The 19,439-nt window shown below is 37.6% G+C and overlaps 1 protein-coding gene across 1 annotated transcript in view; it reads left to right on the top strand.

Moving 5' to 3' along the window:
• The window catches only part of LOC149285175 (low-density lipoprotein receptor-related protein 1B-like), a 366,729-nt gene that overhangs the window by 328,138 nt on the left and 19,152 nt on the right, over positions 1–19,439 (top strand). Inside the window, exons 65-75 of the mRNA XM_089495720.1 lie at positions 55–174; positions 427–546; positions 2,707–2,823; positions 5,883–5,989; positions 6,653–6,782; positions 8,906–9,012; positions 11,579–11,711; positions 13,547–13,669; positions 14,209–14,331; positions 14,594–14,728; positions 17,040–17,174. Coding sequence (XP_089351846.1) covers positions 55–174; positions 427–546; positions 2,707–2,823; positions 5,883–5,989; positions 6,653–6,782; positions 8,906–9,012; positions 11,579–11,711; positions 13,547–13,669; positions 14,209–14,331; positions 14,594–14,728; positions 17,040–17,174 — 1,350 coding nt within the window. The remainder of the gene's footprint in view (positions 1–54; positions 175–426; positions 547–2,706; positions 2,824–5,882; positions 5,990–6,652; positions 6,783–8,905; positions 9,013–11,578; positions 11,712–13,546; positions 13,670–14,208; positions 14,332–14,593; positions 14,729–17,039; positions 17,175–19,439) is intronic.

Genomic DNA, 19,439 nt, shown 5'->3' with positions numbered 1-19,439 from the left:
TCTGATTTACATTCAAGAAAAGAGGTTAGCCCTGACTTTTTGATTACTTTTCAGACTCCTACGTCTGTCTGTTGGGTCAGTTTAAATGCACCAGGAAACAGAAATGTATCCCGTTAAATCTACGATGCAACGGACACGATGACTGCGGAGACGAAGAAGACGAGATTGATTGCCGTAAGTTATTTAAGATCATTATGCACAATTACTAGGATGAAAGGAGGGACGTTTATTTCAAAGGAGGAGAAATGTTACAACACAAGGCCATAATCTAAAACACATTGCAGTGTGGGGTGTATGATGTTTAGGGAGGGCTATCATTTCATGAAAGGAGCACAGGAAGGATCCAGTTGATATTGCTTAATTACTTGTTACTCTTTCATTCAGGTCACTTTGTTAAAATAACTCTTCTGCTCATTATACTTTTAGCTGAAAATAGCTGTTCCCCAGATCATTTCCAGTGTAAATCTACAAGGCATTGCATATCCAAACTATGGGTGTGTGACGAGGATGCAGACTGTGCAGATGGATCAGACGAAGCCAACTGCGGTAAGTATTAAATTATATTGCCACCAGGGGGCACCATATTGAAGAATAATTTTGCGGATATACATTTTTATTTTATCCCTGGATAGTTCCAGTCTCACTATATTTCTCAAGGGTCATCAATGATATACAGCTGCTTCTGAAATTAATTACATCTTACCTCTTAGTCAAAATTATCAAGAGAGTCAAGCAGTAAATTGGTAGGATTTATAACAACAAAAAAAACATGTTTTGGACAACGACAATGCCAATATCCCCAGTGCTTACCATGATAAGTCTATAGAAACACTGCAAAGAATTCAATCATAGAGTCTTTTTTGTTTACAATTCCTGTAGAAGTTGCTCTAGAGCCCCCAGTGGCTAAATGGGGAATTGCAAGTACTGCTCAAAAAAGCATTGGCAAGCTGCCCAAAATCTTAAAATCTGAGTAGCCTGGTTCCCCCTATCCAGCCATCCCAAGGAAAGCAGCTCCTCATTTTAGCCAAAGGAAAGGCACACTTTTGTTGCTTTTCGTGAGACGGTTAAATGCATAGTTGGCTCTGCTATTGCTGATTAAGGTTCTGAGTATAACCACAACCCACAAATATGTTTCTTTCGCAGGCTTATAGTTACAGTAAATGAGCCAGGCAGGTTTGATCAAAGGTTCTGTGTAGCATCTTATAAATATACATGATCTATTCTACTTCGTAAGCAGCTGAGTCCGGGCCACCACTGTTTTTTGTACTATGTGAAACTGGTTATTGTAATTAGCTACCTATGGTGACAAAAAAAAACTTGTAACTGTAATTCATTAGTTTTGCAAAGAATACTTCCCGGCAATACAATTAGAAGGAAGTCAGAGGTCTGAGATAGTAATTAGGATCTTCACAGTAAATTAACCTTTGTATGCCATTATATTGAAGACAAATGTAAGTGATTGTCACTTGTTTATTTCCCCTAATGTTAAAAAACATGAAATCTGTTGTCAATTCGATGGCTGCAATGAAACATAACAAATGATTTGGCGCGATTAACAAGACGGCCGTCATCTTATTCTGTAAATTCCTAACGGGTTACTACATATATAAAAAAAAAAAAACTTCCACTATCGAATGTAGAATTTTATTGCTTTATATAAATCATTGACAAGGCTTTTTGGATTTGTGATTTAAGAATCTAATTACGGTCCAAACAAAAGCAAATCGTTTGCGTGCCCCTATTCAGGGCAAGATAGTAATTACTGTATTAGTATATATTCTTAAATTTGCAAGTGAAAAACTGATTTTTTTGCCAAACATCGGTTTTACTAAATTACTATATATATATATATATATAAAATTACACTCTATACATTATTATAACTTTAATTATGTAGATATATTACATTCTACATCTGCAAGACACAAAAATCTGCAAGACACAAGAATCACAATCTTCATAATAGAAGATGAATGGAAAATTTACACATAAACAAAACATTCATATTTTTTCAGATGGAATATGACTAATGAAGCATGAAACTTAGATTGATGGGTAATTTATGTTCACTACGCGTTTGCTTATTTCATAGGCACAATTAGCTCCCATTGGCCCTTCTGTAATAAGAGACCGATAGCCTATAATCGAACTAGACACGTTTGAATGGAACCTCGCTGATGTCACGTGATGCCTTTTGTGTCAGCCGCCTCTATAAAAAAATAAAAATAACATCAACAGCGCAATATGAAAAGAAACATATAACATAACAGAAGGAAGTGCCTTAATCAAAAATGCGATAATAGTATTGAGACCATAGAAACAGGTTCTCAAAGGGATTGTCTTCTGGAGATTCCATCAACTGCATGTAGCATAATAAAAATTTTTTTTAAAAATCAGTAATGCAATAACTAAAAAAAGACAAATAAAAAAAGCAATTTGAAAAAAAGTGAGTTTTTGAAAGATATGTTAACCAGAACCCACCTTAAATCCGATTCCCATAAACATCCAAAAGCATGGCCGCCCATGGATGTTTTTGGTGGCTTTACTTTCAAGATTCATTCTTATAAGAACGCTGAGGTTACCCATTTTTCTCATTTGAACTTTCTTTATGTCCCATCTGCTTGTACTAATAACCACTTTTGCCTCTGCGTTTGGAGGAATACAAAGAGAAGTAGCTAATAAACAACATGTTTTCTTATAATACAGACAAAAAGACCTGCGGCCCCCATGAGTTTCAGTGCAAAAATAAAAACTGTATCCCCGACCACTGGAGATGTGATGGACAGAATGACTGTGGAGATAATTCTGATGAAGAAACCTGCAGTAAGTAGTAACCAATGGGGCAAGAACATCAGAATGTTTTGTATTTTAGGACAGAGAATACGTACTTGTATTAATTAAGAGACACTAAGTAAAATGTACGTTTGTAAGGCAAGATAGGTCCTGATGAAACCACGTTCACAATGATTATAAATAAGGAATCTTTAGACTCTTTCAGAACATTGGGGGTCGTCGTATGAATATTGACATCAAACTCTAAAATCAAAACTTAGATCCTCAAAGAAGTACAAAAGTATGAAAATTTGCACGGAAGAAAAGTCTAGAGGAGAACTTTTATATTTTCCATTACTTCTTAAAGCGGCTCCTTCCTTAAACTCTCTTCAACACTAAATCAAATGTAAAACTATGTAACGATGGTAAAGTGTCGACAGGATAGACTAAGGGATCTCAATATGTACGGCTTGGAGGAGAGAAGAGAGATGATGGGAGAGAAATATCTGAATACATAAAGGTATTTAACAAAGTACAAGAGGAAAGTTTATTTCAAAGGAGGAGAAATGTTAGGGCCAAAAGTGATAATCTAGAACTAGAGGGTCAAAGATGGAACGTAAGGAAGTTTTCCTTTGCTGAGAAGGTGGTCAACAAGTGAGGGAATTAAAAGATGCATGGGATCGGCGCATGGCTTTCCGAAATATAAGATAAGATCAAGGAACAATTAAGGCTTGAGCAGAAGAAATGAGCAGACAAGATGAGCTGAGCTTACCTGCCGTCAAATTCTATGGGAGTAATTAGAAATGTGGGCTTGTGACTCCATTAGTGATGGAAATTTATAATGTTATAATACTAAAATCGGACAGAATTAGAAGGTTAGCAACTTGTGCACCAACCTGCCAGTAAACACGGCACAGCTCTGACATTTTTTAACACAAAACCATAACTTGCAACGCGGACCTGAATGGCTCCTTTATACTCTTGAATCGGGCAGCTTCTTTAACGGGCAATGCGGCTGCCCTGGTTTTATACACCCCCCCCCATTACATTGTACAAATGCAGTCTATAATTTGTACAATGTAATTTAGAGTACATTCTTATATTAAACATAAATAAGCCTTTTATACGCCAAAATCTCCCATGTTTAAGAATAAATATGATTCGTATTGTTCGGCCGCCGAAAGGTTCAATTACGTAGCGCAGCATTTTCCCCTCGGCGGGTCGGAGTAATGTATGTAAATATATTGGAGCTATGGCTCGTATTATTGATATTTTACACTTAAACTACATAAAAGACAATCACCAGCTTATAATTTTATTTCAAGTGGATTTCTTCTTGAGACTGCGACCGGTGTGAGCGAGAACAGTTGGTTAGCCGTGTGAAAACCAGCTCTGTAGAAACCAAATTACATGTTAAATTGAAAAAAAAAAATGGATCAAGTGGACCACTTCCTTTATTCTCACTCAGCGGTTGAAGCAATGTGTGACCACTTCATCTATTGTAACCCATTATGGGTATTTTTATTTTTTTTTAGAAACAATTGCATATTGAATGCATCTCATTTACTTCAATTATTAAGGTCGTGCATGCAGAACTGTGGTTACTACACATCTTCAGCCTAATGCATATTTTCTGTATAAAACAATACAAGGATACAGTGAATTACAGAAAAACATAAAATAAAAGAAAAATATCCCATTTGCTGACCATGTTAGACAACATGAAAACCCTGGGTGTACTTTTTTCTTTTTTTAAATAAATTTGAAATACATTTGTCATGAATATGATTTAAGCCAAGAAATACAAGATGGATTTGGTAGCCATGAAATAAACCTTTGAAAAAGAATTATTGAATTTTAAGTGATAAAACATGAAAAAGACTTGATTTCTCTTAGGTATTTATTTGAAGCAGATGGGTAATGTGTTAACGAGAGCTGGTGAACTTTAAAAAATGCATTCGCTGGAATTAATGGGAAAATTAGGCTTGTTTCCGTAAAAAGTGTTGATGAGCGCTAACATGGGCAGAAAGTGGAAGTTTCGGCCCACTCATCTTACCCAAAATCAGGCTCGGACTGGCCATCTGGCACACCTGGAACATACCCAGTGGGCTAGTGGCAGATAGGGCAGATAGGGCCACATACTTACACATACATTACTCATATGAGCCACAGTGACTAATATGAAACGCAGACCCAGAAAAGAAAAAGGTTACCTTTTTTGCCCAGTATGAAATATGGCTGTCGAAATAATATTTATACTCACCGGCACACAAACAAGCAATTTAAAAAGCAGTGTTTTTATCAGGACCTGGTTGTTATTTGTTTGCAATTAGATTCTTCTTAAACATAAAGAGTGAATGGAGTTGCTAAGTGTAAGTGTTAGAATGAATGTCTGCATGTCAGAGGTATGGAACGTGTTGAATGGTTCTGATAATGCTACTCCGTACCGCAATTCTATTATTAGATGTTATCTAATGATCTGGAAAAAAAAGAGGTTGATGGTTCCAAAAGACTTTGTTTATGTCGCGTTTTAATTTGTGTTCATTTACTTAAATCATTGAATGGTGGCTTCTAGAAATAAACTGCATTTGCAAACAGCATAATGGAGTACTAATGTCAAGCCATGAAAATACAAGCTAACTCTTGCAAATACCTGCCAAGCTCTGTGATATAGTAAAAAAAAGGTGTTAGACCAAACATGAAACCAAGCATGTCAACAACATAGGGGTGGGGAAAGGGGCAAATGCATTTGGGGTATTCTGTACAATCCCCCCCGCAAATACAAGGGGACACCACGGAACGTCTCAGCTATTATATGCAATAAAAAGTATATGAGGGTTGGAGTGTCCCTTTAAGATGCTTTTACAGTATCTATGGCAACAACCCATCAATGCCTTGTTGTGTGTCCCATGATAATTACATTTTACCAGAAGAATTTTACTTGGAGAAAAAATTATTTCTTATAGACAGTAATAATGTATTTAGTTATTAAAGTGTTAAATTCAGTACAGTATGAGAAACGGAATTGAACTAATGATCTATGTAAAAATTGGCAAAGTGCCGTGCGATAGGATTACATGTTGCATAAAAATATTTTTACACTTCCTTAGAACCACAGACGTGTGCATTAAAAGAACTCCTGTGTGCCAACGGCGACTGCATTTCAGCGAGATTTTGGTGTGATGGAGAATATGATTGTCCAGATGGATCAGATGAGGTAAAACCTACAGAAAAGGCAGATAAATTAAATAAGGCTTAGATGTAATGTAAGGAAGATTTACTTTACTTAGAGGGTGGTAGAGTAAGTGGAACAGCCTCCCAGCAGTGGTAGAGGCTAATACAGTGAGGGAATGTAAACACGTATGGGATAGGGATACGGCTCCTGAATCCAAGACGAGACCAACAACTGATTAGGTTTGAGTCTTTACAGCAAGAGAAACTGGCAGACTAGACGGGGGCCGAATGGGGCCAATCTGCCAGCAACTTCTTTATTTCTAATATCTGGTTACATTTTCACTTTCTAATGACGGAGCTGCACCAACACAACCTTTGACTTGCTGTAGCCCAGCCAAACCGGTCTGATATTTCCAAACTCTCCCATTAATGGTGATGATTAAAATCATGTCCCTTGTAGTTTAAGGGTAATTGTTTATTTTTTCAATAATTTGAGTGTAGGAGATTCAAATCTAAAAAAAAATGATATATCTTAGCCCATGAACCATCGTTCTTAATCTAGAGTCAAAAACGATATCTTTTATTTGGCCAATGCAAGGTGAATCGTATCGACGAGCCCTTTACTGTGTGTAATGCTGGTACCTGCGCCCTGGTGCCATAACTATGGTTATAAATTATTACAAGATGTTTCTGTTTCTATTAACAGAGAAATTGTGAAACTGGGTGCACGAAAGACCAATTTCAATGCGTTACCGGACAGTGCATTTCAGCTTCGTGGAAGTGCGACGGTCACGAAGACTGTAAATTTGGAGACGATGAGAAGAATTGTGAACCAGGTATGTTTTGGGTTTTTTTCAGAATTTGAGTTGTATTTGCATGAGAGCTGAAAATTTTAACTCAATTACACCACTTTTTATTATTAAGGGAGAAAGCAAATCAAGCTTCTCCGACCAGAAGGGCCCAGCTGGCCCTGCATAATGCATAAGTAATGCGGGAATGACTCTCATCTGATCGCTGTTTTATAAAGACATTTTATATAGGACAAGCTCAGCCCATGTTCCTTGGGGTTACCGTTTCAAAATGGACAGTCATAGATGCAACATTTTTTCAACAGAACTAAAATTATGGCATTTTAGGGATCCTATGTAAAATTTGGCCCAGCCAATCAAACGCATGCAAGCAATATTTTGACATTAAGAGACAATATTTATATATAATAAACAGAGTATTTCATGGTGTGTCTGACTGGTAATGTTCTAAATCCAACCAGTTTATCGATGGCTTTAAATATACTTGTCATCGGCAATACTAAGCTAACCATCAATGTGAATTATTTAAATATTACAATATGTAAAATCGTACAATATTCAACCGCCCCCCCCATAAAAAAATTGAGAGACAGGATCCCCACTCCTCTGTCTCTGCAACAAAGTATACAATAGTATGTTTCTACAATGCTTGTATATCCAAAAATAAAAGGCATAATGCATGGATAATCCCTAAAAATGGAGTGTTTATCTGGGTTGTGTCTAGGAGTGGGTATTAATGTTTTTTCACCCCATTTATATGACGCGGAGATATAGAAGTGTTAAGGAGTGTTAATTCTATTTGACAACTGAAATATGTTTTAAAACTATAACACTTGTTCTTTTCTGCATATATATATATATATATATATATATATATATATATAATCTTGAAATACTCTTAGAAAAGATGAAATAGAATGTTTATAAAGTCCACGAAGCTCATAGAATTCAAGCTTCTGGGTCGCCGTAACATACAATTATTCTGTGTATCAAAACAAAGCCGCTCTCATAACCTTAAACACAATTCCTTGATGAATATTGTCGACGTTTGAGTAGAAATTGTAACACTAACTGGAGGCAGAAAGCTGTTTGCTTACAAAAAAGTTGAATTCAGACTTCCCTGGTGAGCGGTTTATTGATTTACTTTGCAATTATATTTCTTTATTATGTACCGCGCTCAAAGATTTGTTTGTATGACACAATAAAGTAAAAATGGAATTGTGTGATATGCTTACAAAACACCACCAGTGCTAAGACATACAGAGGTCTACAGGACACTCCAGTGCAGCCTCCTGAACAAATAATGCATATTAAAGTACTTTGTAAGCACTTTAATTTGCATTTCATAAACTTATAGGAAAAAAAATAAAAAATGAACTTACCTTTAGGAGAAGCTGCAGCTCCAGAGCTGCAGTGCAATGCTTTCTTCTGCTTGAAGCAGCCAATGAGTGGCAAGAAAGCGCTCCCATTGAAATCAGTGGGAGTGTTTTCAGCTCCAAGGGGGGTATTGCCTACATTTAAAGTAAACACTCATTGATCATATCCATTGAAGTTCATATGTAATGTAGTAATTGAAACATGTATGGGGCAGGCATGATGCTAGCATGTGGAAAGAGCATCCAATGACCAAGTAAGGCTTGACATGTTTTACACCGTATAAAAAAATTGGCCAAACCACTTAAATGTTATCTTTCTACAGGATCTCCCACCTATACGGGCTCGTAGCCCATCACAGACGAATGGGTTAAACATAATTGTGGTTACTAAGAGGTTAAAATGTTTGCGTAAAGAAATAATGCACAAGCAGAAAACCTTTTTTCATATCAATGTGGGGAACACCGGGAGTACAGATTGTCATTTATGTTCCGCTATAACATTATATAACCCTTTATATATCCGAGAAACACGTTTTAAACGATTATGATGGAAGAAAGCTGCTCCGGCGCTGGTTTAGCTAAAAACATGGATAACTCAAGAGACTCTCGCAGGTCTTAATCACAACAAACGCACTGAAGTCATCTTCTTTACAATGTCATCTCCTTTATCTTCACGCCTTGGTATAAGGAAGAATATTTAGAACTCTTTGCTCTTATTATATCATTTGCCTGGAAACAACAACAACAAATAGTATCATTCTGTGTTGATTGCAGCATCCCAGACATGTTCTTCCAGCGAGTACGTCTGCGAGAGCGGTGGGTGCGTCGCTGCATATTTGAGATGTAACGGCGAATATGACTGCGCTGACGGTTCGGACGAGGTAAGCCTACATGCTTGTGGTGTTTTGTCTTTGGAAGAGGTGTTTTATAAGTGGAACAGCCTCCCAACAGAAGTGGTGAAGGCTAATACGGTGAGGGGATTTAAACATGCATGGGATAGACATACGGCTCCTGAATCTAAGATGAGACCAACGACTGAAACAAGCAGAATAGATGGGCCGAATAGGGGCCGCAAAAGGGCGGAGCCTCCATACACACCCTTGATTGGAGTAATAGAGGAGAGGGGGTCCCTCGGGGCTCTACTCTGAGAATAATGCAGATGGATTCACAGAGAAAGAGGACTCTTCTCTTTGTCCGTGGATCCTTTATTGTAGCCTCTTGGAGTACTACAAAAGAGCCACGGCATGGAGTGCACCTGAGGGATACCTTCTCTCCATTCCTCCAATAGAAAATGAAGCAAAGAGCTCATTCACATTCACGCTCTCTCATGTTCCTCCAATTGGGAGAGAGTGTGTGTGGAGGCTCCGCCCTTTTGAGAAAGGGAGGCTTGGTAAACAGAGCTGATACCAGGGAGAAGCGGACCAAGAAAAAATTAGGAATAGAAGATAGAAGAACAAGAAGAGGTAGCAGAAGAAGTGGAAATGTGGAGAAGGAGGCATGGATTTATAAGGGGACAACGGAGAAGGTAGGGAAGATTGAGAGAGAGCGTGAGAGAAAATGAATGAGAGTGTAAGAGAAAGTGCGTGTGTGTGTGTGAGAGAGAGTGACAACTAATTTCGTGTCCGAATGGAAAAAAAAACCCCTCTGAATTTCATCAAAAGGTCAGGAAATTAAATTTGTTGTCTGAAAATGAATGGCCCAAAACTAAATGTTTCCGAATAGTTTTTAGTCCATCTTCACAATTCTATAAAATAATGTTTTTTAAAAAAAATGGATTTCATTTCATCTCAGAACATTCCTCTAAGTATTTAACACCGACGGGTCAATTGAAAATAAGCCCATTTTATTGTCGTTCCCTGGAAACTCTCATATATTTGTGTTCCACTTAAAAAAAGTAAATTACAAAGGTCGTTGCTAAAAACAGGTGTGTAAAATGTGATAATGACTAATAAAATGATTCGAAGAAGGTGCGAAATCAGAAACATTAACAACTTCATGTGATACATCGTTCGCTACTCAGTAACACTTAATGTTCTTGCATTAAGACGCGATATCATTACTATTTTACTTGACCTTAAATGGCTTTGAAATGAGAATAACTTCACTTTATTGGGCTGTAACTGCAGCCACACACATTACTATTAACATGCACCAAGCAGCTCTGGAATGGATAGAATTTTGGGGGCCAACTTTAACACAAGATATATGTTGCATATAGATGGATAGTTTAATATGTTTATCTATTCTAAAAAGATTTTATAGCGATACTTATAGTAAATTAAATGCCTTTTATCTTTAATTAAATCCTTGTTAACCATGTATTGATATCCCCAGCATACTGTATGTGTGTGTGTGTGTGTGTGTATATAAATATATATTAATATAATAGCTTTTTATAGCCAAACAATTAAAAAGTATCAGAACTTACATTACTGTTAACCTGTGGTGAGTATAAAAGTATTTCATTCATGCGCATTATATTTAACCGTGTATAGGCAATTGAATGCCCAGTAATGATGCCTTTAATGAGTTTGCAGTTTTTTCCCCCCCGCTGCACAACCTGAATTTTAATTATACCCTCAATATGACCCCAAACCAGCTTTTTACAAGCTGACAACACAATAAAGACAAAAAAAAACACAACTTGTGCCAATAAGCAGTCCCTGCAATGCTGTCAGATTAAAGAACATCTCCCAATGTTTCTGTATTCTGAAAACTCTATAGGTTTAGATGTTCTAGTGGGATGTAATGTTTTAACATCGCTAAGATTGCTAAGTGAAGAAGAAAAAACAGATTTGGGAAGTGGGGGTTTTAGAAGGGGTGAACAACCCTGTTAAGAAAAAGACTTAACCCCTTTTGGTAGACACTGTGACGTTTTGGCTTTAATCCAAGGAGTTACATTCACAAGCATTGATACCTGAAGTGGCTCTTGAATCTCAGACAAGACCAAGAACTGATTAAGGTTTAAGTTTTTATATCGGCAAGAATGGGCAGCCTAGGCGGGCCAAATGGGTCTTAATTGTCATCAAAGTCTATGTTTCTATGAGCTTGTTCAACAAAACACACAATATTGATTAATATTGATTCACCATGCTGGTGGTGCTTCTGAAGTTCTGAAGTATCTCTCCTAACAGATTATTCTTGGCTATACATAATTTCCACCGTTTTTCCAAAAACAAAATTAACGGTAATGATTCTAGAGATAGTGCTAAACTTGAACTTATCCCTAAAGTGTTCTGAATATTAACTTAAAGCATCTAATCAGAATGTTTAAAGTCTCCGGAATAAAGAGCTTCTTATTTCATAAATTCATAAAAAAAAACGTAGTGAATGGTAGAAGAAGGAAAGTACGATGGTTAATTGGTGTGTGATTCTACTTTCCTTCCTTCTACTTTTCCTTCCTTTCTTAAGATGATACAATTGTATCTATTTATTTTCTTTACCAAGGTTAATTGTGTGACGGAATGCAACGAAAACCAGTTCCAATGCAGAAACAAAGCGTTTTGTGTACCCGTCAGGTGGCTTTGTGATGGGGTTTATGATTGTGTGGATGGCAGTGATGAAGACAATTGTGATCGAGGTTAGTACTCTTTATATGTGATAAATTCAAGATTTTTGAAGACTTTTCTCATTTCTGTATAAATCACATATATTCTTATATGTTACCAGCACCCAGAGCTACTATACAGCTAATATATTCCATTCCGTGGGGTCTCAACGCTGATTGCAGCAACATATCTTTGTCTATTTAATTCAAGGCTATTTTTTTGTTAAAAAAAGTGATTTATCATAGTTTCATACCGATGTGTAACTCCGTCGGTTAGCAAGATAAAAGAAGACGGCTATGAATTCACATAATAATGATGTACAGAGCGTACAATCTATTAACATGCTTTTTGATTGTATAAAAACCTTAAAGAATTGTACTTAACGTACCGGAGAAATGCAGTCATCTCAACAGATGCTTAAAAAAAAAATAATCATCTGACGCATAAATAATGAAATTTAATAAAAAAAAATATCTAGAAATATATCAGAGTGTTCCAGGCTGGGCTCAATCTGCTTGAGCTAAAGGAAAAAGATGGAGATCAGAACATTTATTTGTCACTTTCAAGGGTGTATTCACTAAAGCGGGAAATTGCAGGTGAGTTTGCAGGAGAGATTCCTTTTCAACTCACCAACCAAGTTCTTCTTTCAGAAGAAAATTGCCGGTGTCGGCTCATCATAATGCATAATGAAGTCAACGAGCTGAAACTAACTTTCCTGCAAACTCCATCTTCCATGAATAATATATGCAGATCTTTTTGGCGAAACACTTTCTAAATCATGTGCTATGATGTAATCACGGTTAAGCAGTTAAACGCCAGCCTGATGGGGCTATTTATAAGACCCTGTGATTTTTGAACACTATTTGCATTCATAAATCCTCCATAAAAAAAAAAAAAAAAGAAAATTATGTAGAGGAGGCAATTTTATGTTAAGCCGTATAGATACAATAGGGAGAAAATACTTGGGGGGGAATAAATCGTTCACATGGCTTTATCATTTGCAATGCATATATCACACATTGATTGCCTGACACGCTCTACAAATGCATGCAACTGCTTCTAACTCCTTGTGGAAGAATAAGACTATGGGCATTGTAAAATATTGGTTTCGGGACACAGAGCAAGTTTATTGATGAGACATAAAAAAAAACAAGCGGTTAAAACACATCGAATGAAAGGGGCTCCTGGGATTGGCTTTACAGATGAAAATAAACAAGAACCATCTCCATTTATTTTGTTGAACAAGTTATATTCCTAAATCGATTCACGAATTGTTGTTGTTTGGGAGTTGGCGTGAACATTCCAATCATTGTCGGGTCGGATGAGCGACACTGCCACTTTAAGGCCAGGGGCCACTAAATGACATACGTGAGGCCGCTGCTGGAGTACTACAAAAGACCTATGCCACGGAGTGGACCACAGGGACAGCCTCTCTCCACTTCTCCAATAGAAAATGAAGCAGAGAGCTCTGAATTTTTGTTTGCACTTTGTTGGTCTTTCACTCTCATTCATACTTTCTCGCACAACTTCTACCTCCGGCGAGAATACTAGAGAATCCGGCGAATCAGGATGCAAGGGGGGCCTTTGGAGGTAGCGTCACTGGCAGCTCTGCACATGCACACACATTCTGCACATGCGCACACATTCTGCACATGCGCACACATTCTGCACATGCGCGCACATTCTGCACATGCTCACTTTGCATTCTCCAATGTCCCAGAAACCAGAAATCCGGGGCTGATTGTAAGAAAAAGAACAATAATATTCTACTTAACACTTCTAGTTAACAATAAGAATATTCTACCTAACATTCAAAATAATTTAACCATAATCAAATATTTAATGAACTTCTTGTTGTCCTCTAAAGGGGCAGAAATTTGCAGATCAGACGAGTTCCTGTGTAATAACACACTTTGTAAGCTGCACTTATGGCTTTGTGACGGGGAAGATGACTGCGGGGATAACTCTGATGAAGTGCCTGAAATGTGTGGTATGGATCTTTTTTGGATTATGCCTCCGCTCATAGGTGTTCTTGTCCTGTACAAAACATATTTTAGAGAATTCATAGGTTGTCATAACAGATACATTACCTTTATTAATTTATTATTATCAACTGTATTCATTTAGAATTATAAATTTTATTCTATAGATTCAATAAAAAGTATTTGATGACTTTCCGTATCGGTAAAATTCCTCAGTCTTATACTTTGATTGTAAAATGCATTTAAATGATTGAGAGCAAAGCGATGTCATACGAAGTGCACCCAGCGCAGCATTAAATGAGAAATTCCCGATTTTTTTTTTTTGTCTTAATGCAACCGGAATAAAGAAATCTCAACCATCTTGACGTGCCGGCAGGACTTAATGAGTTTATTTGACGGAGCAGTCATAGTAGAGTACCTGACATTATACAAAATAAAACCGCACGTCCCTCTATTATCCAAGAACGGGTATTGTGATTTGTAGCATAATATGTTTTCCCATTCTACAAGTGAGATATTGACATTTTCCATATATTTTCTTCTTAAGACAAATTTCTATGCCCACCAACAAGGCCTTTCAGATGTCACAACGACCGCGTGTGCCTACGAGCCGAAAAGGTCTGCAACGGCTTGGATGATTGCGGTGATAGCTCGGACGAAGCTCACTGCGGTACGTAAAATTTACCTAATGCAGCTTAGCCTAAATTAATGTAATTTGAGAGGGACCTTTGGTGAAAAACATAATTGACCTTAATTGAAGTCTTAATTGAAAGTTTATGTGTGCTATAAATTAAGCTCTGAAACAATTATATTTGAAACGCTTGAAAAGGCTTCCCGTTTCTTGGTCACTTGGCCGTACATGCTGGTTGCATTTTAATGAGCATGAATAGCTAATTAGGATTTATTTTGTGTTTGTGTGTGGGAAACGGTAGAAGCAAGACAGAAGATGATACCGTGCAAAAAGGACGAGTTCACATGCAGTAATAAGAAGTGCATAGGACTGGACCTCCAGTGCGATCAATTTGACGACTGCGGAGATAAGAGCGACGAAAAAGACTGCAAAATAGGTACGTTGACCGGACAGAGGTCGTTTTAATATAAAAATGGGCACATGGCCCGACGGTGTGAATCCTGTTCATTAAAAACATTTTTTCCTTCGGGTACCTAGCTAATTACGTAAAAACTAAATGGACATATTAGGAAGAGATGCCACGAGAATACTAATATTAATAATGTATGGGAAGATAATGAATCACGAAATAAAAATTAGCAAATAAATGAACCTCTTTATATTCAAAAAGTAAACAGCTTCAGCAGGAGTTAAATCAGTCGTTAGCATCTTGGAACTACTGAAATTAATTCATTTTCATTACAATTATTAAATCATGAGCATTATTTGTCCCCCTAAATTTTTATCCCTCTAATAATTTAACAGAGGTACAGATTTTACATACATCCTAACTGTCCTGTTTTCTGCAAGCGCTGGTTGTCAGGCTCTGCCCCGCTTTTAGGAGGCAGTGGGGTTCATGGGCCAGTTGGGGAGATCCTCTAATCTCTGTAAAATGGAACCCCATCAACCTTGTCCAAGATGTTTCTTTGGGTATGGCAAGCGGCAGTCCCGCCAGGTTATAATATCACCAATCTTATATATTATTGCTGGTTACAATAGCTTCATGCTCCATCCCCCCCTGAGCCCTTCCTTCTCAGGATGTGGTCCCGCTGACGGTACGGGAAAACTGACGTGACTGGAGGGGAATGGGTGAGGAGCGGGGCGAGGAGCGGCGTGCGGGGCGAGGAGCGAAGCAGGGCGTGGTGTGCTGCCACTCCCACTACCTAGAGTTTCTCGCTGAAGCACCGGAGACCTGGAGAAGTGGCTCTTTACTAGATCTCCAGGTGAAACTCAGAGAGTTCCTGGGTATGCTGGTTATTCTTGGCAAAAGGCAAATATAAAAGAGTGACGAGTTTGTGTGCTATAAACTTTTAAGTGTTCCTGTGTACAATTATTTATAGAGAAATGACGAGTCCAGGAAGTTGTTTACAGGAAGTTGTTTACAGGAAGTGGTTTACAGGAAGTTGATTATAACTTCCTGTTTGAGCTGCAGCGTTCACTTAGTCGGTTACTTGGAATAGAAAAACATTTACCTGGTGTATTCTAACTATAACTTTGTTCAGGGCTGGAATATATGTATTTATAATAATTAATGTTTTTTGATGAAACAACATGATTTTATCTCAGATGTAACAGGTCTCCTAAAAAATGGGGTTTATCTACTGTATAGCAACCGTTTTGTAAAGTAACTATTCTAACATAGCCGTCTGTTTAGATTATTGCATGAGCAGTGTTAAAAGTGCTGAAAAAGCATAATATTCCCCATAAATAGAATTTCTGCTATGCACCATTTCCTTACTAATTATCCTTAAAGGCAGTCAGCAGTTTTCGATTTCAGACAGATTTGTTTTTTTTGTTTGTTTGCTTACGATTCTCCCCATGTCTGTTTTCCTCAGGCTGGTTTCAGGGGAATTTAACAGCGTTAAAGATGTAAATGTATTAGAAACCCATTTTATGTGCATACCATGGAATTTGCATGATTTTTTCAACCAATTAATTTATTTCATACTGTTGACGGCAGCTGATTGGTTCAGAAAGGGATAATATTAGGGTAATATCCAGAAATATAGGATAATGGTGATATCCAGACAGCCATGATATGCTAGTTTTGCCACATTTTGCCACAGATCAATTTGGGCACCTTAAAAATGTTGGGTGGTATGAGAAACTGGACATGGCAACTAATATGGTCAATCGGTAGGTGAAAGGTCTGAGGGGCACCAAAAAATTAGTTCAGACGCCTATTAGTATTATTTATGATTTATTCTTTTATATAGCACCATCATATTCTGTAGCGCTGTACAATGATCTCCACTGCCCCTAAAATTAGGGAATTGTGCTTGGATACTCTCTCCAATGCTTGGATATAGCATGCTGGCAGAACATTCTCTAATGCTTTGTTATAGCATGCTGGCAGAACAGCTTCTAATGCTTCAATATAGCATGCTGACAGAACAGTCTCTAATGCTTTGTTATAGCATGCTGGCAGAACATTCTTTAATGCTTTGATATAACATGCTGGCACAATAGACTCTAATGCTTCGATATAGCAAGTGTTCCGAATCCATAGAAAAAAAAATTCCTGCTGAGCTAATTCAAAAAATCTGTTTTTATTTAGCTTTATGTCCTAATCTTTCCACAATAAAGTTTATATTTTGTTTTTAGATTTGTATTCTGTAAGCAGGGACATTTAAAATTCTATAATCAGCCATTTAAACTCTTCTTTATTATATCTGTAACCATTTCATGCTGAATTTAATATTTTTCAGAGTCAAGTGAATACTTTTGCGACGGAGAAGTAAATCCTTGCGGAGATGATGCCTACTGCGACCATACTAATAAACCTTCTTTTTGTCGCTGCAAAAGTGGATTCCAGAGAAACTTAAAAAGCAAACAATGCGAAGGTAAATCCCTCAGACGGCATGCAAGGAACATGTTAAAAAAGTTATGAAAAATATAATTTACATTCCGAGAGCTTTACGCGTTAATAGAAGAATTACTTCTGAGAAGCGGCAATACACTGTATCTTGGGGGATAAGCAAGTTGTTCATGCAGAACCGAGAAAAAAAACTCACATCCTATAATGAAACCCCGGTATATCTGTAGTTCGGTGGCTTAACTGTACAAACGGAAGGAATTACGGTTATTCTCGGTTACTTATTATTTCACAATGTCAATTAAAAAGTGGTTATTTCCTGATAATCCCAAATTAGCCAGATTTAATTGCAAAATGTACTCCTATCACACGGTGTACTCCATCTTATTTTTTAAGATAACAAAGTGTGTGTCATGAAGGATCAAACAAAGGAGGTATTAGACATTCTGTTCCATTGAGATACATCGGTTTTGTACTGTCAAGAATATTGGTTTTATATTATCTTATGGAGTCAAAATCTTCTTAGTAATGCTTTGCACACCCCCATCACTCAAAAGGTTAGCTTGTAGAAGTAAAAGGGTAATCATCATTTTTTAATATCCTGCACTCCCGGCTAGCATTTATAAAATATCAGAATGATCTCCGAAACGCGGTCTTAAACTAGCCATTCCGCTTGGGAAAGTTGTTTTCAGAAGCGCAACAATCTAAAGCAGATAATGCGCTTTGAGATTAGAACTCCTTCTGGCGCTCTAGACCTGTGCTTACTACGTACCATGTTTTGGCTACTGAGTCAACTTGTTAAAACCCAAAGCCAATTTAACTTATCTGAATAGTTTCAAAAATTTGTGGATATTCGTCACAGGGAGTTCACGGTACGAACGGTAGTCTGACAGCATAGCAGCTGATGGATTCCTGTTGATTGTGTCAATATATTTTTTTTTATACATACATATATATATATTAACCCTTTAATGGCCCATCATGTGGATTATATGTAGCGACTCATCAAATGTGTTAATCAACTGTCTCTAATGGCGGTCCTTGTGGAAACCTTGACTTGTCATTATTTAAAGATGCACTTAATTACGTCATCCACATTCAAGCAGATGACTATAAACCATAACGTACTGGTAGCAAAGGTACTAACTAGATACGTCTGAGATATCATCGGATCAGTGTAGAGTACGAACAAGTCTCCGGATTATGTGACTCTGAGAATCTGCCTCTTCACCCTGAGATTTTAAAAGTCTGTACGAGCGACTCTATTGGTCGTTAGCAGGGGGCTTGTCTGCCATCAACCAATGAAGTGCAGGTGCACGAAGAATGTACACGAACATTTTGTGGAATACGAAGATTTTTTTCCCCATGAAGACGAACATGAAAACTAACACCAAGAGTTGGCCGGCGACCAAGTCTAGTGAAAACAGATACGTTAAACCATAACACCTTCCCACAATCCCTGAATTACCCTTACACAACCTTCAAAGGCAACAAGAGATCTTACGAATCACATTCTAACAACTGCTGCAGGGCCCCATTTGGACAGTCCAGAAATTTGCTGTTGATTGGGGATCCAGAAAAATGTTTTGTGTTTTTAATACTTTTTTGTACTCCTTACAAAGGGTGGGGGGGCTTATAGAGTGGATCTTAAAGGTTCGCCCAGTAAGGTCCCTTAGTACCCCATCCCTCCCAGTTTGTACATTGTTCTCTTGGCCATGAAGGTCTCTGTTGGCACTGAGCCCAAGGCCGATTCCCGCCATATGCATTTGCCCGTTTCCACACCCTGCAGCTAAATTCCGCGCAGGAGGTGAGTTTGGGTGAACTCACGGCAAACGCTGAGGAAGGGAGTCTCTTCAGACCCCTGTGCACCTGCACAGAAATCGCTTACATTCCAGGAGAGCGCTTCCTTGCCACTGGTTGGCTGTTTTAAGCAGCCAATCCGTTGCAAGAACCATCTGACCACGGAGGAGAAGGGCTGCTGCAGCTTCTACCTCATGGAAGTAATTTTTTTAATGTTTTTAAAGAATGTATATTAAAGAGTTCTTTAAAATGCGTTATTCCTTAGTGAGGCTGTTAGGGACACTAGACTGCTCCTTTAATGTAAAACGCATAATGAATCTTAAAATTATACACCTCGAATCCTGTTTGTAATTCTCCACTCAAAATCCAGTTTTTAGATCATATTGGAAGCTCTGTGTATATAGTTAGGCTGAAGGAACAATCATGTACAATGAAAAAGATATATATGTAGCTTTACAATGAAAACTTCAATAAACCTAGATGAAGTTTAACC

Source organism: Sceloporus occidentalis, unplaced genomic scaffold (assembly GCF_023333645.1).
Source record: "Sceloporus occidentalis isolate IW3139 unplaced genomic scaffold, rSceOcc1.0.p SCAF_83, whole genome shotgun sequence".
Taxonomy (NCBI): Eukaryota; Metazoa; Chordata; class Lepidosauria; order Squamata; family Phrynosomatidae; genus Sceloporus; species Sceloporus occidentalis.
Note: the sequence above shows the minus strand (reverse complement) of the source record. Positions and strands in the feature narration are given on the sequence as shown.